Here is a 23811-nt window from a genome sequence, read left to right as displayed (position 1 = left end):
TAAATAATGCAAGGAGGGAATCCTGAATTACGACTCGACGGAGAACGTGTCTGTATTTCCGTAAACACAACGTGGAAATTTCCGCGTTTTGCACTTGCCATGGCAAGTGACTGGTCTAGAGGGAAATGGTTCTCAATTCTCGCTTGAGAAATGTATATATATATATACACTCACTTCATTCATATTTAACAGAGTACAGTTTGATTCACTGGAGGTATAATGGATTGTTTGACATGACGAAGAACAAAGAACGTTGGCGATTTCTTCAAAGTAAAAAAAAAAAAAGTATCTGGTAGAAGCACACAGCGCAAAAGAGAAATCAAGATATTTCGAGTTCCGTAGACAGCAACTCGTTAAACAATTGCGCCTTTGAGGCGTCCAAACGTGTTTCGATATAATTCAAGTTGCATGCCACCTCGATAGCTATTTTTCATCGGTGCTTAAAAAAAAAAAAAAAAAATTCGAAAACCGCCAACGGCAAGGGAACAAAACCCCGGAAATTGAACGATGATTGCTATGACGAGGCGGATAAATGCCAACGCGTTTTTTTTTTTTTTTTTCCTTCTCCCTTCGTATATTCGTGCGATTCGCGATTAAATTCAGTTTTTCGTTAGATTAAATTTTGAAAAGAATTCTCACCGATCGCGCGAGCGTCGAAAAATTCTCGAAATTCGCTGGAAATAACACCGCGGAGAGAGGGAAAAATATTATGTAAATGTTATATTAATTTTTGTCGATTAATTAATCCGCACACATTGTTTTATTAATTAATATAGCTGAAGTGTGATCGCAAAAATAATGAAATACTACGCGCGCGCACGTAGCCCACGCTATATCGTATATATATATATATATACGGATATACATTTGACCGGATTGTTTATGGGAGAATTTGGCGAACGGCTTCGATTAGTCGCAACGCGCGGCCTGTAAAATTAATTAGCGTCGTTAAGCGAACACTGGGAAATTGGCGCAGGGAATTCTCGATCTGCGTATTTTCGGGTCCATTATCGGAAACACGACCAAACGAGAGACCGATCGACCGATCGGGCAAAGTCTCCTCTCTGGTTAGAGCAGACCGACCTTCATTCCGGCCTTTACCACATTCCATGGTAAGTCCTCCTTTCGTCGTTGACCCCATAAACTCGGACTACATTGAAGATGCGCTCTCCCGGCGGGTTTTCTCGCCGGAGACACTCTCAAGTCGTCAGCGGCAGATGTGATTGAAGTGGCGAAATCTGCCGCGCTTTTGATATATCGAGTATTTTCATCCTCATATATTCTGTCTGGCACATCGTGTTATACCGATGATTTCTATATATATATATGTATATAATTAAAATAGAAAATATTCTTTATATATAATTCTTTATATAAAAAATTTATAAAAAGTATATGTACATAAGTTAAACTTTTCTATATAATAAAAAGTAAAGTGAAGCCACATTTATCGCAAAATGTGCGATAAAACCACAAAGGCATTAACTTTACATTAGCATAGGCACACCGTACTTTTTAATTGAATTCTTTCTCTTCCCCCTTCCTCATTTTTTTTTCTCTCGGACGCTGCAGAGGAAAAGTTCAATTAAACGGTTCTCCGTTTTCGATTAAAACTTTATGAGGTAATTCGTTGTTAATGCCGATTGTAAATTGTATAATAAGACTTTCGAAATATGTGTGAGAAAATATTTTCAGATCTCTTGGATTTTTGTGAAGAAACAAAAAATAATTGTTATTCATACAAGTAAACGCGCGAATCGAAATTCGACAAACTCAGAATTTTTGTCGTCACAAACGCGAATATCATTTTCCGAGGCGCATTAAAATAATATTAATTAAACGATATTTCATTTCGCGACGAAAATTTCATTACGGATGCCCACACACGCCCATATTTGGCCTTTTAAAACTTTAGTTATTTTCACGCACAGATATCAAAGTTCTACCGGCAAAATAACGCAAACAATGATAACATTTTTATATGACAACATTGGTATTTAACAAGCGACGACAGGATGTTATTGTATGTAGTATGTACAGCGTGAAGTTGCGCGCACCAGCCGGTCGCGTCCGAGCTGCGCCGAACGTCACCTCGGCAGCTTTCGCTCCGTTCAGTTTTCTCGCGTGCGTCGAGTCGAGCGTTTCGTGTTCGCGTTCTCGCTTACGAGGTGACATACAAAGCCCAGTGGCTTTTTTTTTTTTTTGAACGGTGTCGTTTTCCGAAAACACACCCTACAAGCTCCGCTCGTTGCTTCGAGAGAATCCCGATATCATCGCTCTCCTCATGATCCCGATCGCGACCAGAATCTGGATCCGTTGATCCAGCGATTGATCTCGAGCGAAATCTTCGTAAAAAAATTTTCGGGGTGAGTTAATCGAGATCGTATACATTGCGACCACAAATTTTTTCCCCAAATGCGCACAAACCTGCTGATTTTGTAATTGTTAAAAATGTTGTCTGTTTGTTTTTTTTTTTTCATAAAAATCCCGCTGCTCGTGGGATAAGCGAAAAACACGCTTGTCTGTCATTTTTATGACTGAATTATCGGAATACCGATGATTCAGCGCAATGCTATAATATTTCAAACATCAGGTGTCAAGGGTGTCATCGCGCACATAAAAAAGTTTTCTAAAGAAGCTTTTGTCGGCTTTTTCATTCAGATACTTCGATGTAACTGTTTGATTTACAGATGTATTTGAGAGTATTGCCTAACTCTCTTAGAACTAGTTTGAAAAATTTGAAATTTTACGCGAAAACCTTTCTCTCGCTCTTTTGTTTTTAATAATTAAGTCTATATACCATATATATCCTAATTACATAATTATTATAATATTTTACAGCACATTGTATTGTATTAAATTTAATACATATGTTGTCATAAAGTTTTATTATTTTATTTAAAAATGAAATAAAATAATGAAATGGTCGTTATAATGGTCAACGTGATAAAATCAAGATCTTTACACAAGTTTATTACTGGTATGAGGCAAAATAAATATATTTTGTTCACATCAGCAATAAATTTTTATAAAAGAAAAAGAACCGATGAGATTTAATAATAAGAATTGACTGTGCGAGGAGGAAACATAGGGAGAGAGAAAGAGAGAGCACACACACACACAAACGTTTCTCTAAGTAATTCGAGCAACGTCGGGTTACATTACGTAACACATGTAATGCACCATCGTAAAATATGTATGAGAAATTTTGCCGCTTATTTCTTATTTTGAACGTATCCGTATCGTAAATATTGTGGTTTTCTCCTGAATCGTGTCTCATAACCTTGTACAACTTGGTAGCACCAATTGTTATTAAACTCGCGCGCGCTACGCGATGTGTTTTGTGACTCCGTATGTTCGACCTTGTACAATTCTTGGAGTTGTTTCCACACGAGAATCACGAAAGAGAGAAAAAAATGCCAAAATATTCCATTCCGGTTTTTTTTCTTTTTCATTTATCTTTACTATTCCTTCTTCTCTCTCTCTCTCTCTGTCTTTTTTCTCTCTTTCTTTCTCCGGGGAATGCGGCGAAAAATACATGGCAAATTCAGGAAGTCTTGTAAAATGCAAAAGAATTGTAGCACGTGAAGTTTACATACGCGTGAAATATCCCGTGTCGACGAAAGAGTTTCGCGTCGATGTCCGGATATTTGCGAATGTAACCGCGTTGCGCGAGTCTAATAACGAGTTCGGAAATACGTACATTTTCTCGGGATAAAGCGGGGAATTGAAAATTTGCGTTAAAAACGCGCGCGAGCCGAAAACGCGTTGCGCGGAAAAATGTTTCGAAAGATGATTTAATTTGCAAATATATATATTGTTCTCTGACTCATCCGCTCTCTCTTACATGCATAAATCTCGTAACATTAAGGTATGGAGAAATCGAAGAAACGGACACGAAAGAGCGTGCGAGAACAAATTGCGTTTCGTAAAAACCGCACTTGAAAATTTCATCCAAGGATTCCGCTCGAATTACGACGATCGCCGAAGAAATCGATGACGCGTGGCGCGCATTTTCTCGGACCGACATCATCGTCATCTCTCGAGGATGAATATTTCATCTCGCCGACCATCCCGCCTAAAGAGGAAAAAAACGTAGATCGAAGGAGAAGGACATATTAAATTATGAATATTTCATCGACGGAAATCATCCGCGAGCGATTCCGCATCGCGATGGAGTTCTCCGGATTTTATTCCTCATTCTTTCCTGTTCTTTTCTTTTCTTTCTCTCTTTTTCTCTTTCTTTCTTTCTTTCTCTCTCTCTCGCTCTCTCGCATCGCGTCTCTTAAAGTCGAACGCGCAAAATGGCTGGTCCATTTCGCCATTATTGAATCGACAAAAAAAAAAAAAGATGTACAGACACACGTTCAAATATTGAACGGTACCGAATGTCAGCTGCAAATGGGAATTTATGTCCCGGGAAAGCGACAGATAATTCACAGTTTGAGAACCGAAGTCTACCCATTGTGCGCAGCACTCTCGTAATTCGTTGTTAACTCTTTACCGCGTGATTTTCGACGCGGTATAAATTTTCTTTCCCTTTTGCAGCTCGGCTATCGGTGTTGCAATAGCGTTTACGTTATGAAAACGTACGATTTTTCCAAGCAACTCGATTCCACAGAGGTTTTGCGAACATATCCCGGGTTAAGTGATATCTAAAGTGCGCCGAGATAAATGAATCGAACGCAGAAATAGTATTAAAAAAAACGTAGGAAACTAATTAAGATGTAGCGATAGAGAGACGCGTACACACATACACACACAAGGATGAAAAAAGAGATTAAAGTTGGAGAAATAGTTTTCTTTCTCGCTATTTGTATTGTGCAACGCGAATACACGGACACGCCCGTGTATTCGGTTTTTGTAACCTACTAGCTCTCTTTTTTGCACGTTCGAAGGTTAATTAACGTTTGCAAGGATTTTTCTTTTGACGCAGAGATAAGGGAACGTCATCGATGGATAAATAAAGCGAAAAAAAAAAAAAAAAAAGACCACGGCGACCCTTTGAGGGCGATAATTAAAGCTACGATGTAAGAGCGGGGGGTGGGAACGGAACAGGAAGAGAACACGCGAGAAGAGAGTGGGGAGATGGCTTTGAAAGCCAAGGATGTTTTACAGCTTGCGGAGAGAAAAGAAAGCGATAAAACTCTGCTTTGGAGGTGCGTGCGCTTTTTTTCGCGTCAATTTACGACGGAATCTCGTTTATAGAACTAGTTCCATGTGTTCTTTTCTCCGTCTTTCCTCACCGTCGGCCTTGAAAAACGGAAATTATTCGCATACATAGATATAATAAAATTGACGCTGTTTTACACACACACGGTACATTTTTCAATACGAACTGTATCGTTAAATATATGCGCGCTCGTACGAACATTCATTGAATAGAGAACAAAATTAACGATTGCGACAAGATACATTGCCATTCCATGGTTTTTTTTTTTTTTTTGTTTCTAATTAACATCTTATACGACACGTAACACGAGACAGGTATGCGAAATTTGCAAAATTCCTGGGACGCGCCCATATGCCGCTCGCGAATTACTAGGACTTATCCGCGAGATTCCATTCAAATCGCGACTGCAGAGGAATGTCGTTCTGGCCGACTCTGTGTGTCGTAACGGTTATAGAACCGTTTCGATGTCCTGCAGGCGCGGGAACTCCCGATTGCACCTGCGGCACGTAGGCGTTGCGCACATTGTGTGCGTGCGCGCGACGTTATGTTAATTCCGATGAGTTTGTATCTTCTTTTTGTTATTTTTTTTCTTTCTCTTCGCTAATGTCGCAGAACCATTAGATTTATACTCAGCTGAGAAACTACTGGCTACCGATGGTAGAAAGAAATTTAAAAAAACAAAGAAATAAAAAAAAAACAATTTTGCTTGAAAAACTCAAATAGAAAAATTGATTAGTTACACTTTTGTTTTTTTTTTTTTTTTTTATTTCACGATAATGGCGAATTAGGTAAATAAGTCAAGTTTTCTCATGAGCGGTAATTTATGCATAGATGCCGTTGCGTTATATTGTACGCGCTTCCATTTCTCTCACGTGCGCATAAAGTTTATGCAAATATCGTTACGATAAGTTCAGCTCTCCGCGGAGAAAGCCAAGATTTAATCCCGAAAGAGAAAGAAGGAGGCGTGGAATTGAACGGAAGAGAAGAGAGCGAGGGTTGTCGACCGCTCTAATAAACATATTCACGCCGCGCGCTGATGTAACAATACGGATTTCATAACGAAGAAAGTAAACGCGCGCGCGGTGCGTGAGTAGGTACGATACATCGATGCCATGTGCACACGTGATCGATGTAGCGCGTTACACTCAATGATGACAATTTGGAAACACGAATTTGACAAACAATCGTTATTGTATATTGCAGAGAGAATTCGTATTTAACGCGGTGAAGAGAGAGAGAGAGGGAAAGAGAGAGAGAGAGAAGAAGGGAAGAGCGTTATATTTATTCATTAATCTATTTGGCATGCGATCAGTATGTTTATAATTAATGTAATAATTAATACATTCTATTGTAATTTGCGCATGTAACATATATATATATTTGATATAATTTAATTATTTGATAATATTATACACACGTATGTCTATTACAGTATTCCGGTTTTGATTATTACTTTCTTTCTCTTTCTCTCTATTTTCCTAATTTATTATTATTATATATGTTTTAACAAATATAATTTAATCAATGAAAATAGTGCTGTGTTACATTAGACATTACATCACAGTTTACCGCGATTGTGCGGTCTCGTTGCTATCAGAGCGCTGTTCTCCATTTCTACACCTATTACTAAGACCTATCCTATCGAGTATCCGTATGTTTTATATTAGCAATCGAGCGCGCGAGCATGGAGTATTGATACTTTAAAGCGTCCCTAGTCACGTCCGATGGTTAAATTCGCAAAAGTTTGCAGAGCGTGTCGGTGATTAGAGAGATTAAAGGGAAACATTTTATCGTAAACGACTCGAGAGAATTTAATTCGCTTGAAAGCTTTCGGGGTGAGCGAGCGTTTGCAAAGTTGCATCGACGAAATTCGCAAGCGAACGAGCGAGTTTGCGCGCGCGCTTGCGAAAGAGAGAGAGAGAGAGAGAAGGGAAAGAGAGATAGAGAAACAGCTTTCGATAGGCCGCGTTGAATTTTGCGGCGCTTTCATCGTTTAATCGAATTTTCCGCTTAGTATTACGATCGCGATCGAATCGTTGGCGCGCACACATACGTACTCTGTACACATCGATCGATGAGATTTAACAAATCGAACGAACGCCTCGACGATATATTCGTAACATTTCGCTTATCAAACGATATCGTTTGATTACACATTTCAAATGGATTGATAATTTTGGTAACGAAATATTCTCCGCTATCTCTCTCTTTCTCTCTCTCTCTTTCTTTCTCTCTTGTTCAGAACTTGTTATTTGCTTTTCATTTTTAAAATTCACGACTGCATAGCGGAACACGTTTGCTCCTTCTGTTAATAAAAATTATAAATTTACCGATCGTGTAAAAATTTAAAATTGCGATTTTAAATGTTTACAATGACACGGGATAATAATTAGTGCGCGTAATTCTCTCTTCCCGATACGATATACGTATGTAATAATATAAAATGTAAAAACTGTCGGATATAACAAAATTAGTGAGTCCGCGGAGATTATTAATAAAGTCTAAACAGCGCGCATACATATATCCGGCGAACTTTGTGAATTTGCGGATTAATTTATGAAACGTCAATTTATTAATTAAGCACGCTCGGCCGGGCACTGTGAGCCGAGTCAGGCCGCTTTATTATTAATCGGTCTATTATATTACACATACGCTCGCGCGCGGAGTCGCAACGATTGATATTTCGTTTGCAGTCGGCGGCCGCGGCCCTCACTTTTTCGCATGTCGCATTTCGCACGTGACACAACTCCCACAATCGCCCGCTCATTCCCACCACTGTGACGTCAACCGCGTTGCACGCAATTGCAGTTATTAGCGGCGTTTACCTTCGCCATCCTCTTTGCATCTTCCGTATATAAAACGCGTACGTAATTTGTTCGGATTTACGTATTTATGTACTGCACGTCTATTGATCAAGCTTTTTTTTATTTTTTGATATTTTGTAAAAGTTGCTTCTGAATTTCTCGAACAAACTATTAAATGACAATCAAATCTAGATGTAATTAATAAACTTGCTAATAATGCACTTGCGTAAGCGAGATAACATATTGTTGTGAAAAGAATCTCACCGGTGATCTCTTCTCACTTTGTTTTCTTAACGCTACAATTGCGCACGTAGAAAGAAACGTTAAACGAATCTCTTGTGATCGCGAATTCATGAATAACTTCGGTTAGATATATACGTATTCGTAGATCCGCGTCTCGAGAAATAAAAGCGAAGTTATGCGGCTCTCCCGTAGCTCGTTCGCGCATACCGGGTGTCCTTGCGGAATGAAAGTACTTGGGAAAACGTGACCTCTCCCGTTTCATGTATGAGTAATGTTTGGTCTGTGAGCTGAGCCGCGTGTGTTTCGAGATTCCATCAACAGCCTCTCTCGGAGCGACCACAATCGAGATAGGAATGCGCTTTTCTATTAGCAATCATTATCGTAAAAAGATAATAACGGAGCTTGACGAAGGCACGCGAAGGGAAATACCGATGAAGTCAATGAGCGGCGAATTTACATGTGTGTTCTATTTCTATGTGTTCTAGGTATCCAAATTTAGTATCAAACTTGGAAATAAATATTTTTATAAAAAATTGAAGAGAAAAAGATTACATTCAACGAAGGACACGCACACATATACGCATTTATAATACATGCATTTGTAAATTTATTTTTAATTGAGAAAAAATTGAAATTTAGATTTTTTTATTGCTTCTTTTTACACGTACAAAATTAATTGGAAATTTTAACGGTAATTACGGTTTACATGGTTAGGTGATTTTTTACCGTTTGGTTCTTGGTCGTGTTTCAGAGATAAAATAGTAGTACGATACATCGAACGTCGTCGCGAGCAAGCTCGGGAAAGCGGAGCGGACCACGTGAGATCCAGTCTCGGGAGGACGGGGAAAATATGAGCATCTCGTGAAACCGGAAGAAACGAGTTTCATCTGGAAGGTCATCATGGAAACCGAGGAGCTCACCAGACTTGTCGACGAGATCTACAAGGTAAGCAATTCTATTTTTGATCTTGCGTTCAATGATCGAATTGTATCGACGAGAGAGAGAAAGAGATTCTAGTTCTTGGATGAGAAAATATTTACGGGAAAACTAGCTCGAGTGCCATAAAAAGTAATTGTTTGTTTTTTTTTTTTTTTTTGTCAAATTTCGTAGAACAACTCGCGAAATCCGCGCTTTTCGCGAGGCGATTTACAAAGGAGTAGATCTCGCGATTGAAGCCTCGGGGTGTTCGGCATAATTATCACGATGGCACTCGGCCACGACGGCCTCGTTATGATCTCGCGGAGATCGCATCGAAATAACGAGGTAACCGTCGGTTAACCCCGTTATCGCGTGACCAGAGTTTATGGGGTCCCGTTGCTGACAAGCGAGCCCCATGGCGCGAGTATATCACGCTGCGCGCAGTTATGTTTCAGCGGGGTTATTCAGCAGGTGCAGTGGGAGGGTGTGTGGAACGCGCTCTGCGTGGATATTAATTGGCTTCCGATCCACACAGGAGGGGGGGGGGAAGGGTAGGTCCGCACCCCTTTCCGCACGTGCCATCGATAGGAGGATGTTCTGTCATCGGACGTTCTACTCTCGACCGCACATTCCTTAGTTATTATGTATTAATATTTCATAAAATTAATATCCAATATATGAAATTAATGTGGTCATATACGTGTATGTGGTAGTTACATGTATACATATATATATATATATATAAAACAAATGATATTGAGTCGCTAGTACCAATTGCGAGCATCTCACTGTACAAGAGCTTATTATTTATATTTTTTTCTTTATTTGGTAACTTCATGTTTTTCTCGAAAACAAATTTGTCTGATGGATTTGAAGACTTTGCTTACACATCTGCAAAGTCCCTTTGGAATTCCTTTTAGCTTCTCGTAAATCTCTTCCAAAGTCGACTTTAATCATCTCTCGAGTTGCGAAAGATGTCGAGAGGGACAAATATTCTTATTTTTTTCTTTCCCTTTTTCTTTTACTTTATTACTATTTTATGTGTAACTTTATCCTTCTTTCTCTTTCTCTGTGGTTGTCTTATAATAAGTAATAGTTGAAAAGGAGGCCACGTGTTAACGATCGGTCGTCCACGTGGACTTAACAAGGCCGCGCTCATCGTTGTGCATGTTCATTAGAGCGTTCATTACGACCACTTGTCACCTCCGCACAGCCTCGAAGCCCTTAACGGTCGAGAGGATTAATTTTTAATATCTCCCACCCTTCCTTCGCTTCCCCTCTGCCTTTAGAACGAAGCACCCGCGGTGAATTCATCTTCTTCTCTTTTTTCTGCCTTCGGAGAAGAAAAAAATTCATTAGCATGTCGCAATATGGCGCTATTCGACGCAATAAGTGGAGCGCGATCGCCCATATTTCCGTTTTTTTTTTTTTTCGTTTTTAATAAAATGATTTGCATCTGATTTATAACCAACTGAGAGAAATATTTTTTGCGTTTAAAGGAATGCGGATAAAAACGTTTCGTTGCGCGCGAATCAGAGAGAGAATTTATATACAATATATTAATAATGATTTATTATTTGATTTATAAAAACATTTTTTAATAGGAAACGTTGTAACACGTTATAACGCGAACATTTTTTTTCAACGTGTGCGATCGCAAAATTTATGTGTAAATGGTAAAGGTAGTTAAAAGTTTCACGCCAAATAGCTCTCTTGTACAATTATGAAAATGACTGGTTTTTTTTTTCAAGAAGTTTACGGTAGTTTCGAGTATCGCGATTTATTAAAGAATAAACCACAGTTTACCTCCAAAACATGCATTATGCATTAATGTAATCGGAACTGACGTGATTTAAATATTTCTTGCATTCATCAAGGCGAGCTACGACAAAGTTCATCGACCGTAAAATTTTCAACACAATTTCTTGTCTACGTTTAATTTATTTTCGTGTTCTAATTTACTTTTTTTGTTCACTACTAATTTGTGATTTATGACGAATATTAGACAAATGTCGATGGGCCGAAGTGTGAGTTACGTTCGATGGATTGGTCACGTGCAATTAGAAAAACTAATCCGATTGAAAAAACAAACGTTTTGCTGATAGTTTAATTAAATTTTTGTTGATATTCGGTAAAAATTGAATACGTCAAGTCGCATCGATCGATGCTCAGCAGCGTTGTAAATACTGTAATTGCGCGCGAAATATGAATAAAAAAAAAAAAAAAACCCAAGTTCATCAATTAAAAATCGCTTGTTCTTCAACGTTTCGCGCGAATTTATTCCGACAAGAAAAAATACCCTTAAAATTTGACCAATTCGCAAAAGAGGAAGAAGAAAATCGTGCGATCGATTCGAATATCGTCACTTCAGCACGCTGTGAAATTTTCATGTATTATAAAACGCGCGCGTTCACGTAGCACGAACAACAAAGCGGACGCAATAAAAATATTGGAGCGTTAAGTAAACAAAAAAGAAAAAAATGTATTTCAAGACTTTTATTTATCATTTATTTGCTATTTTATTTTCTTATTTACTCTCTAAAAATATGATGTATGTGTTTCCTGTATTTTTGCGCGCGTGCGTACGTCCGTACAACGATGCTGCTGCTGTTGTTGCTGCTGCTGCCGCGGTCATCGATTTTTTTGAACTCGTTACTCACTGCCGATTTATCGAAAAGCTTGTGCAAAAGGGAAGGGCGGGCGTCATTGGCGTAAAATATTCCGGTGGAAATCAAACAAGGGGCGGACTGCATAAACGGACTGCACTCACGATGCATCTGTCGACGCGGGCTGAAATATCCGGAGTTATTACATGTCCGAATTGCAGGGTAAATATTTCGTCGCACTCGACACGCGCGAGCGCACTCTCACTCTCTCTCTCTCTTTCGGTTTTGCATCGGACGTTGGAATAAAATGACGGCGTGAACGCAAAATCAGAATGTAAAAATTGCAATAAAAACCATGCTGCTTTGAAATTCGTGTGTGTAACACGCCGGAAATTCATCCGCGAAAATGTCACAGAGAAGGCGGCAATAGAAACTTTCGCGTTTAGTCAAATCCGAATCAAACGCAAACGTTCTTGTTATTCTCGTTGCCATCATTATTGAAATCGATCGTTTAATGTTAATTAGTAAATTACTATATTTAGAATATGTGAAATAAAAACGCCAATATCGCATAAAATATCGCCGACGCGCACGCTAGTGATCCGTATACAACTTGTAACTGAAAAAAGCTAAACTCTCGAAGGTCGAGTTCTGACGCGTTATAATCCGAGATGCGGCATAAATAATGTCAATGTAAATTGGTTTACTTTTCGAGAGGTTGCCTCTCGAAAAATTCTCGAGAATTTTATTTTTTGTTTCTATTTCTCTCATCGATTTCAAGGACACTCTTGACAAAGAAATATATTGCAGTTTTATGACAAATCCGAGACAGAAAAAGAGAGAGAAAGAATCATGTAGAAAGCTAGAGAGAGAGAGAGAGAGAGAGAAAAGAAGTTTACACGAAAGAGGAAGAAGAAAGGAGAGGTGAGAGGAGGAATGTAGATTCCATCCACACACCGCGCCCAGGTCGAGATGGTCGCTCATAAATATTCATACGGGATTCCTAAAGCCAGGAAAACATCTATTCCTGCAGATGCGCACGTGTGTCACCCTTCTCCCCCTCTTTGCCACTCGTGGTGCATTCGGCAATTTCGCGGACGGCCAATGGGAAAAACGTTGGCCAACTGCGAGGAAAAATTCCGGAATTACGACTTTTCTACCGAGTAAATCGGAATTTTCTGACACGGAGTGTTTAACGTGCTCGCAGCTTGTTTTATATTATTAAACGTTTTCTTCGTACGCGTTTAAATTGCGGAAACGCAAATTTTGTCAACGGAGAAACGCGAGAAAAAATTCTTAAAAATCAAAAATCTCTCGACAAAATTTCCAAAAAAAGAAAAATTCCATTTTTACGAGAATATTATTTATAAAAAATATTATTGAATAAAGTTTTCCGTTTCTAAACAGAGCGTTAATTGAAATTTAAAGGTAGGAAAATCTCGCGCTGTTTCTTCTGAACAAGATATCTACCTCTTTAAGACCTCGAGTCTCCGGAAAGATTAAAGATACATTAAGTGAGCGGGAGAAAAATATGTATAGTTAACGGATGCCGCGGAGAATTGCGCGCTTTACTCGGGCACGCGCGTAAAAAGATCGGATTGCGGGATCGTAATAATTTTACCGCGGTGAAAACGTTCGGGCATCGCGGATCGCGGAGGCGGGTGAAAGCGAAAATGCAGTAAATCTGACAATAGTCGTTCACTACGACGGCATCCTTTACCGACAGTTAAAAAAACATCCTGTTTACGGAAGAAGCGATGATAAACCGTCTTTTTATACGTGCATAAAATGTTAATGTTTGAGGAAAATTTATACGTTTAACTTTTGATGAATTGTTCATAAAGTGAGTAAAATAATGAAGCTGGTTAAATATTATCGTGTACTGAGTGAGTGAATAAAATTCATTCATTGCTTAATAAATTAATAAACGAGTGATATTGCTATAAAATTACTGATGATTATATTAAATAAAGTACCATCGAATGTGAAATGTATTAAAGAACTTATTGACTCGAATTTTATGTGAGCGCGACGAATGCGTTTTTACGCTGCAAAATTCCGATGAAACATTCTGTAATAAAAACCTACAACTGTATCGGTGAAAGGAGAAAAATAGCGGATAATCGTGATAAAATCTCGGGCGGAGCAGAAAAAGCGTAATGGTCGGACGTAAGAGTAACTGTTCACGGGCGATCAAGAAGGTTAATCGAGTAAACAGAAGTGACTGGGAAATGAATCAGAGGATGACCTTTTCAAGCTATAAAATATCTTTCGATCTCTCTATATATAGTTTATTTCCGTATTTATGAACAATTTTACTAAATTTATTACGTCGTTATTTTGTATTTCAAAAGTTTTTTTTAGATAATCATGCTTATAATAAGTAATATTACACGTTGATGAGAAAAAACAAAGTTAACTCTATAATCCTGTAAATCCTAACATTTATATCCGACGCGATTTTTTATTGGCTAAAACGTTGCAAAAAATTTGTAAAAATTCAATATTCTAAATTAAGAAAGTAACATTAGTTCTGATATTTCTTTATTTTTTAAAACTTTCTTCACTAAATAATTTTTAAAATATCTCATTTTTAAAAATCGCTTTTAAAAACAAGTTAAAGGATACAGGATTAAGATTAAAAATTACAGTTGTCACGTAAGGTTTTGTACGTGACTAAAAAAGAAAAAACGGTCGCACTTTGTAACTTTGATGACCGCACATACACGACTCTTTCCGGCGATAACGGCACGTAGAAAGTCAATAATTAAAGACATCCGTTGCTTTCGCGCGCCGGCGGCGTCATATCGATATTCTTGTTTCGCGACCGCAACGGCGGCTTGTAATCGGACATAAAAGCTGTAACGAGATCGTTCACCCCGCGACAAATCGGACGTAACCGACTTCGCGATGGCTAACAGCAGTTTCCAATCTGGACGATATTGCCCGCGCTCTGTACAGTCATGTTCCCTCTCGTTTCAAACGCGCGCCTTAGTATAGCCAGGCATTCCGATTGATTTCCTAAGTCCCGGAAACATTTCCAAGCGTTCTTAAAGCAGCATTTGCATGCCTGAATTCCGCGGCTTCTTGAAACGTCGCAGTTTTGAAATTTAAATTGCCGCCAAGTTTGAATATGTAGCGAACTCGAATACCGTTTTAGTATACGCTTGTGTGATTATTCTTTTTTTCTCTCTCTCTCTCTCTCTTTACAGTTGTCCAAAAATAAAAATTACAAATCAGTTCGTTTGAGATTGATTAGATTGTCTAAGTCGAAATTTTCAAACGTGATCATTGTAACGCTGTTTGTGTAGAAAGTCCGGCTTCAAAGCGGTCTTGTAATCGCAATTCACCACGAGAAGTGGCCGATCTCCTCTCTCGAGTAGCCGAGCGAAAGCGACTTTCTCGTCGCTGTGCGCGATCTTTCGCATGCCGCTCTTTACAATTTCGTATCGCTTCTCGCCGATGAGTTTCGCGAAAAAACGCTATTGTTTTAAAAAACGTTTTCACTTTCGAACTCCAACAATTCGACTGTTTCGAGATTCATTCGATTTAAATAATATAATTTAAATTAATCATTCTACAAATAATCTCAAGAAAATGTTGAAACTCTTTTTTATCTACTTGTGCATGCGCGTGATGATTGATAGTCACGCATTTTGCGATAGGGAAGATTGTGATGTGTAATAATTAAAACAGTTGTTGTATTCTCTTTAAAAAAAAAAAAACGAGTTTATTGGATGACGTCTGGATTCGTGATAAGAATCGCGCCCGGGAGACTTGAGAATATTATCTCGTCCCGTCGTAAAAGCTCGTTCTCGCGATAAAGGTGATGAGCACTGCGTTGTGCACTTATTTCACCGGAAACACGTGGTCTTCCAGGTAGTTTCTGCGAAGCCGCTGGAAACCAGTTGGTCGACTGACCCACCTGGGACCACCTACGACCTTCTACAACGTCGTGCTACATAGCGCAGCGCGCTTTTGCAGTCTGCGTTGCAGTTGCACAACCAGTCTCGGTGCAACGTGGCGCAGGCATCGAGCGGGAAATTACCGTACTCCTTTCTATTTGCTTGTACACTCGGAACATGAGCGAGCTTTGTGTGACGGCGAATATCCTTGAGGTCTGAAATCTCGCTGGAAAGTTTAGATTCTTTTATCGTTGAATTTCTTTAAAATCTTCTGTGGCTAAACGAGCATATTGCTCTCGGTCGGTGTTTTTTTTTAAATGTCAAATATTGCGTTGAAAATTAGATTATTTATATTAGAAGTAAGAAAAACATATTTCGATTCGACGGTTTATAAAGTTTTCAATTTTATTCAGTTTTGTGATTTTTGTGAAACTTCGTAGTTTCTCTTGAAAAATTTACAGATCGTCAAATTTTGTACGAAATTTTCGTGAGTACATAATTTTCCATGTTTTTGGAATTATAAATGCGCGTGAAAGTTTGTAACAACTTGTACTTCTTGGGTTTTGAATTTTTATAAGTACGGATGTGCGAGAGAGAGAACTTGAACGTTTGAAACTTGGCAAATGCGCAAACTTTTTGATACTTTGTAAAGTTGGCGCGGCCGCGGTAATCGTTCCCGGGTCGTTTAATTCGCGGGTACCATAATCTCGGCTCGTTGGAGATGCTCGGGGCGTTTGTGGATGATGCAATTTTCAGGCTATCTCATCGGAAAACGAAGCACGTTCTTGCCGATGCACGCATTTATCTCACGGTGAATTCCTGGTGTGCGCGCTATTTATTTATTAAAAATTTCATTTCGATCGCGTACGTGCTTGCGCATCTCTCGCAGCAGATAAATAAATGAACGAGAAGGTGAGAAGGGAGGAGGAGACGTGGGGGCGGAGATCTCGGGGAAACTCAATTTCCCGATCGTCGAGCGAGCTTTACCCGAGCTTTCCTGTTCTGCTCGCGTAAATCTCCGCGGAGACTTTTTTTTTTCGAGAAGGCTTCCTGTTTCTTTTCTCCGTTTCTTCGGTCCATTGTCGGAAACGAAGAGGCCAACTTCGCCGGGGAACTTTCCGCTCGATTCGCTCCAAGTGGCCCGCCCGAACTTTTCCGCTTTTCCCGATGAATTTCGCCGCGTCGACTTCTATTCGCGCAAATGCGTGCGAAAATTCAAAGTTTTGAAATCAAGTTCTTCGGGAACTTTAATGTCTCAGCGTTTGATTCCATAAAGGTCTTTAATAATCCTCTTATAAAACTATAAAACTGTCCCGACATCAAATGAATGTCTCTTTATTCATACGTGTTTTTCTCGTCTCGTCTGTGAACGCTCTCTTTCTCTCTCTCTCTCTCTCTCTTTCTACTTATCAATGCTTTTCTTACAATTACGAAATTTGTGCTCTGCACAAAGAGTGGATAGAGCTTGTGAGGCACACATTACGTCAGCGAAAAATTCTTCGGGTTTTTTGGCTAACGCGATTATCCACGGGAGAGGCAATTAATGATAATTACGCGTTATCGCGCTCGCTGGGATTATTCGTGCACGCCGTTCGGTTAACTTTACGTATTGACGCTCGCTCGAGTCCCCGGGCTTAATTAGGACCAAAACTCATTAAAGCTCGCGAGTGTCTCTAATTTGTCAGGCTCCTGTCGGGGAGATGGAGATAGTAAGTGAAAGAGAGAGGAAGAGAGAGAGAGAGAGAAAGGGCTTTCGTTTCGTCCCGCAACGAAACGATTAAATAGCGTCGTCTGTCGGTAACGTATGTGCAATTATAAAGGCGCTGCTTGCGGATGACGTCCGTAATGAGTAATTAAGGGTCCGTGGCGGGCGAGAATTCGTAAGGATTACACCGTGCTTTACCGGGTCCATTTCTGCCTCAAGGAAAACTTCATTTCGCTTGATCGATGCTCTCGCAACTGAAGGGAAAATTGAACGTTAGGAGAAATTCCGCGAATTAAGACATTTTCTGAGAGAAAGAAACAGCAAGAATATTCAAGATAAAAAAATACTATTTTTTTTTAAATATCTGAATTTTTTATGTTTCTCAAAACATTGTTTTTTTTTTTTTTTTTTTCAAGAAGAGTTGAGTGAACTCGAAGAATATTCATATTGTCGTTCGCGAATCTCAATAAAATAAAATTTTTTTGCAGCGAAGAACAGGAAGTACTTTTTTTAATTTCCAAGGAAAAGGAAAACATAACGCGTTCATTCCTATCTCGTCGGAAAAAAAAAAATCTAACCACTCGGGTGTGAGAGGATTAACAATTCAAAGCGAGCGCATTGACCTTCGTTGCACCTCAGTTGTATGCACATGAGATTGCGTTTGCATAAGATTGCGAAACGGTTAAGCTGCACTTACGTGCAATCGCGTACACCAAAAATTCGACCGGTTTGACACGTCGGTTTTCCTCACCGCTAACGGTATCAGCCGCTATCGCTTCCACCTCTTACGGGTCGTTCCAGATGAATAAACATCACTTCTGTCTCTCTCTTTCCGCGCTTTCTTGAGCCCGTCTTTTTCTTGTTTTCTCGCGTATATTAACAAAAATTAATCGAGATAGGATTTTTCTTCGCAATCCTGATTTAACCCTGACTTGCAGTGTGATAACCTGATTTCTCTCCTCCGAGTTCGCCTTTTTTTCATCGTATACGCATGAGAGTGTACAAATTTTAAAGAGCACGTGAAATCGAGAACACTTTCGAGAACAATTAATTTTAAGAGAGAACAAACCCCCCGATGGCAGAACCGTCATATTTATTTCAACAAATCACACGGTGTGAAGAGACTGAAATCAAAATAAATAAATATAAAGTGCGTGAGACGTAATTGTTAGAAATTGCACGAAAAAGACGAAAGGAAAATGTGCGCGTTGAAAGTGAAATTTGTCACGGTGGTCGTCGTAATGCGTACCTTATGGATAAAGGTACGCGATAATATCGGGGAATGAGAGAGTCCGCTTGACTATTATAACAGGCGAATCGTTGCGGTTGAGAGGCACTGCGGCGATTTTCACTCTCCTGACCAGAGGCAGGTTGCATTTTTGTACGTTCACTGCGGCAACCGTCATTCTCTCTCGCTGTGGCAGCTCTTTCCCCGTTTAACGGTAACCGCGGTGAATTACGACCGCAGGATTCGCTTCTTCGAGAGGATCCTCCGGGCAAGACCATATCCACCGGTAAATCCCCGCTCACGAGGTCACCGGGTCGTCCGGCGAACCCACGTACATATATGTATACACATATATATATATATATATATATTTCTTTTCTCGGTTTTTTGCATTCCTCCAAATGACGATAGAGAGACACATGGTTACAAATCTGCTATTGAGCCGGAGATTATTTCGGTAAATTATCCGATCGTCATTAATATATTCGTCGGAGTTATAAAATCGAATAATAATCGTGTCAGATTGATATGACATTTATCTCTGTTTCACAAGCAGATTTATAATTGCGCGTAGGGAAAATAAGTTTTAACGAGGAATAGTAGGAGTGGCCGACGGACAAGAATCCGCACGCGGATGCTCGTCGCGCACACACGCGAAATTCATGCAACGTTATACCGTTAGTCGACATTCATCGGCTTCGACTTCATCTCTGGCTTCCTCGGTTCTTTCTTTTCTTTCTCTTTTTATGTCTTTTTTTTTTCTCTCTGTCTCTGTCTCTCTCTCTCTCTCTCTCTCTTTCACTCAACACACGCACACACTTGCGCACATTCTGTCTTTCTTCTTCCCTTCAAAGTGACTGTTCGCCAATAAGAGAAGTTAGAGAGGGCCGAGTCCATTTTGCCCGCTGCGTGCCCAGTTATGCGGACTGTAACGGAATCGGCCGACTAAATTTACCGCGGCCTTATCGATCATGGCCGCGCGCGGACCTTCGGTCCTCTCTCCCTTCTCTCCCGTATCGACCGACGACACTTTTTACTTTGCCGTAAATCTCGAAAAAACAAATCGAACCGCGGCGATTTATGATGCGCGCACTTTGGAGTCATAATCCCGCGTTAGGATCGCGGGGGAATTTTCGCGATACAATAATGAATGGCGCGAGAACGCCGTAAATATTGGACGTGGAATATAACTGGAATAAAATGCCGCGTAAATGACACGTGAACGACGAATGAGTGACGTAGGCAAAGCGGGTAAAACGCGCGCGTATATAATGTGTCGGATATAAATAACAATTTATGCGCGAAAAACCTTTCTAACGACGTGAATAGTTAGCAAAAGATAAATCAAAGTGAAATTTGTGTATTTTTGCGAACAAAAAGAAAAAAACGGATAAAAGAGTTGTTTGGCGGACTCGGAGAAGAGCCGCGTAGTGTTGAAAGACTTGTATGAATTTTAACGCGTTGAAAATCGCGTTGCGCAACGCGCCGTTGAGTCCCAGCACGCGACTTAATGGGCCTGACCGATTTCCGTAAGATACGTATGTACGTTATTATACGCGCGCATATCTCAAGATATTCATCTCGCTAACGCGCGGAGAGGAACAGTCGATTCTCTATCGTTCGTTCAACCCGTTCGCATTCTTTCACGACAGCGGCAATTCTGCCCCGCGGCACACGTCCAAGTTACGTAAGAACATGGCCGGTCGTGCGGGAAGTCGCTTGACCGCTAAAAGTCTTATCTTTTCGCAATCAATTTTATCGTTTATTGAAATACACGCGTATAATATTATACACACATGTCGAGAAAAAGCACTTAAATCGCGCAATCATAACGCGAATCGATCGCGAGCGCGATAATTAATCTCGACTGTGAGTCAGTAAAGTGATTTCGCAACTGTTAATGAAGTCACGGAGTCGAGAGTTTGAGGTGTACCGCGTCGGATTTTACACACACAGATATAACGGCTTTTCTAGTATCGACGACGTCGTTCGGATTTTCTGGCGGAAACGCGCGCGGAAATATAATTGGCGCGCTATGTTGAATCGACGACGGCGTCGTCGTTACCTTCCGACGCACCTGACGCGAAACTCGAAGAGGGTACAGAAGAGAGAGAGAGAGAGAGAGGAAGACTGGCCTGGGGGCCAATGCGAAGGTCGGGGGTTGAGCCGAGTTTAATTTAGCCGTCACGCTCTTACCGGGAGGGATCGATACATCGTAACCGCATCAACGGAGTTACGCCTCGTGAGTGCCACCTTAACTTCGACGGCGACGCGCCGAAAGGAAGGGAAACCCCAAACCAGATTCCGCTTCCGGAACGCGTCGTCGTCGCCCGACTTGCTGTGACGTCGCCGCCGGCAACATGGCGGAACACCGCCTCGAGCAATTGATGGACGATCTCCATGAATGTTTTTGTATGCCTCGGGAAAACATTGATCTTAACTCTCCGAGTTGGTCTAACTGAGATTTCGGGATTTATATCTCATAGAAAAGTTGTGCATCGTGAGAACGGGAGGGAACCGTGCCGTTTTCTGAATTATGAGACGCGCGAAATCGAGGATTTAGAGAAAAACTTAAGGCCCGAAGGAGTTTAAATCCTCGATGGTTCTAAGTAGCTTCCATACTTCATTTACGTGAAATTTCGTATGGAAGTTCGTGCGTATTGGATTTATTATTTATTATTCTTGTGCAGAGAATTTTGTCGAATATATTCTGGCAATTCTTCTCGAAAGATGTCTCCTGAAGGAAAATTTCACCTCGGAAGACAATTTTTCGAGAATTTATTCTTGAACAGTGTGAACCGGAGGGGAGAGACACACATCTCCTCTGTCTCGAACTCTCCGCGAAATACCTCGAAATTCTCCAAAACATCGGATCTCCTTGCATCTCCAAGTTTCGCGGTACGTGCAGTGTCTAAAGTTTGATAGCCAATTTATGCTATCTCTCTGCCAGTTGTCTACTGCTAAACAATTTCTATGTATCCGCTAACGTAACAAAGTTCATTATAACTCTTCCGCCGATAAAGCTGAGCATATCAGTTTTAAAGAGGTAATTACGTCTCTCTTCGAGAACAATTTCTGCCGTCGGTGTGTGTGCGCGCGCGCGCGTTCTATTACTAACAATTATCTGTTGACAAATAATTTCTGTACTCCCGACATCGCAACGAACTATTTCTGCGACGGAAAGCATTCATTGACGCTCATTCCTCTCCGTCGCAATATTCAATTATGATCTATATTACATACCTATTCCACGTATTTATCCGTTTCTGTTCTATTTCTGTCTGTTCTTATGTTATAAATATATCGTTGTATTTATCGACGCAACGATAATCTTCGTAGCATTGACGACGTTGAATTCATCATCAGTTTTCAAGCGCGAGTTCTAACCTGAACTTTCAACTTTCCGTATATTTTATCCCGGTAACGTAATCCGTTAAAAGTGCTTTTTCCGTTCTTTTTCAGAATATCTTGGACAAGTTCAATCCTGGTGCCAGACAGCTGATCAACGCTGGCAAAGCATACCTGAAGGCTCTTCACGGTGAGTGAATTAAATCGAGCGTCTCGGAGAAAATAAAAAAGAGGTAGAAACGGGCGGGGTTGATTCGCGGATAGAAAGAAAACCGAGCGCGCACAAGGAACGGGAAGAACTTCGTGTAAGACCCTTGAGTCCTGTTACAGGATCGAATTGCCAGTTCATTAGCATCGCGAGTTTTTTTTTACATTGCCGCCGTGCAGCTCTTTTCTATATTTTTTGTTTCATATTCTTCTTTTTTTGACAATATATTTGGTAACATATGCATTGCAATTGCTATAAAGTTTCGTGATATGTAAATTTAACGAATAATAATCAAAAAGCAGAAATTTGTTTTTTATATTTGTTTGGAGAATGATATTTATATAACAATTTTTATTTCTTAAAATTTTGTCAAAAAGAGAGAGAAATATCCTGGCATCGGTTGTGTATTTTTTGTCGGTTTGTATAAGACCACTCTGTATATTTCTCTTTGCGACGTGACTGTATATATTTGTACGTATTTCTCTTTTTCCACCTTTCGCACCTTCGCACTTTCGTGGCCGGGTCAGATCAATCACCTTTGGGGATTAACCCGCTGACCTTGAAAACGGATGTTCGCGTGCCGCCGTCGCATGTAGGTCGCGTGCTACTCGTGAGAGTGTTGCTCCCGGTGTTTCGGAGGGTGAGAAATGGGAATAGGTTGAGCAATGAGAACGTAAAAGGTTTTCTCTCGCGATTAGCATCTTTCAACATTCAACTTTCTGCGTCCGAATTCTATATAGATGGTAAACAATTTGAACTATAAGTTGTGTGTATGAGGAAACGAGAGATACTCTCTGTATAATATTTTTTTTAGTAACAATATAAATGTCAATTTATAAAATATCATTGAAAATTGATCATCGATTGCAAGTCGTTAGGTATCACGCGCGAATAAAGAATTTTTTTTTCTCTGCCGAGTTGGCGGTTTTCGTTGATGAAAATTTATTTAAGGAACGCCGGGGAAAATAGTACTCGGCAGCGGAAAGTAGTTTGCGCAGAGCAGTCGACTTTACATTAAAAGTGACTTAAAAGTTTTGCGCGGGCCCGTCGGCCTTTGATGTAACAGTATTATCGAAGAAGAGAGACGAGATATATTCCTGTGGAAGGACACACTATTTCCGGCGGATGAAAATCAGCCGATATTTCTTCTCTACTTCGCGAAATTCTGTATAATTAATTTTTCCCGCTCGCGAGTTTTTACTTTTCCAGTGCTTCCAGTGAACAAAATTTCTTACTTGTGGAATCTTGCAGTTGTTGAAACGCATCGAGATCTAATAACAGAATCGCGAAAACAAAAATTAAAAAATATTTTTCTCTCTTTAAACGAGAAATATATTAAATCCCATCGCAATTCAATATCAGCGAGAACGATCGTCGTTTCCGTTATCGATAAATTTACGTGATTCGTTTCTTGAAGAAGTTGGAACAAACAGACAATTCTTTCGGTCGTGGCGTCGCAAACTTTTTTATCTCGACGCGATTAGGACTGCGAGCACGGAAAATGTTACGAGGGCGGGTGAGGCGAGAGACAAGAAGAGAGAGGGTGGCTGGGCATTGCACAAAGGAACGTGCAACTTCCTTAATGAGTTCCGTGCCAGGAAAGAGAGCTAACTCGATTAGGAATTAATTTTTGACGAGCCGGAAGACGAGACAAAAGGGAGATTTCTCCGAAT

General features: G+C 40.1%; 1 protein-coding gene across 2 annotated transcripts in view; it reads left to right on the top strand.

Annotated features, from left to right (window-relative positions):
- Nucleotides 1-2134: 2134 nt before the first annotated feature.
- Nucleotides 2135-23811, top strand: part of LOC109863869 (zinc finger CCCH domain-containing protein 13) — a 65883-nt gene continuing 44206 nt past the window's right edge. For both annotated transcript variants that reach the window (XM_020444517.1, XM_020444516.1), the window contains exons 1-3: nucleotides 2135-2366; nucleotides 8972-9165; nucleotides 22045-22120. In XM_020444517.1, coding sequence (XP_020300106.1) covers nucleotides 9121-9165; nucleotides 22045-22120 — 121 coding nt within the window. In that variant the 5' untranslated portion in view covers nucleotides 2135-2366; nucleotides 8972-9120. The remainder of the gene's footprint in view (nucleotides 2367-8971; nucleotides 9166-22044; nucleotides 22121-23811) is intronic.

The sequence above is a fragment of the Pseudomyrmex gracilis genome, unplaced genomic scaffold (genome assembly GCF_002006095.1).
Source record: "Pseudomyrmex gracilis isolate BER0280 unplaced genomic scaffold, ASM200609v1 scaffold_14, whole genome shotgun sequence".
NCBI lineage: Eukaryota > Metazoa > Arthropoda > Insecta > Hymenoptera > Formicidae > Pseudomyrmex > Pseudomyrmex gracilis.
The sequence above is the reverse complement of the archived record's forward strand: the minus strand, read 5'-3'. Positions and strand labels throughout refer to the sequence as shown.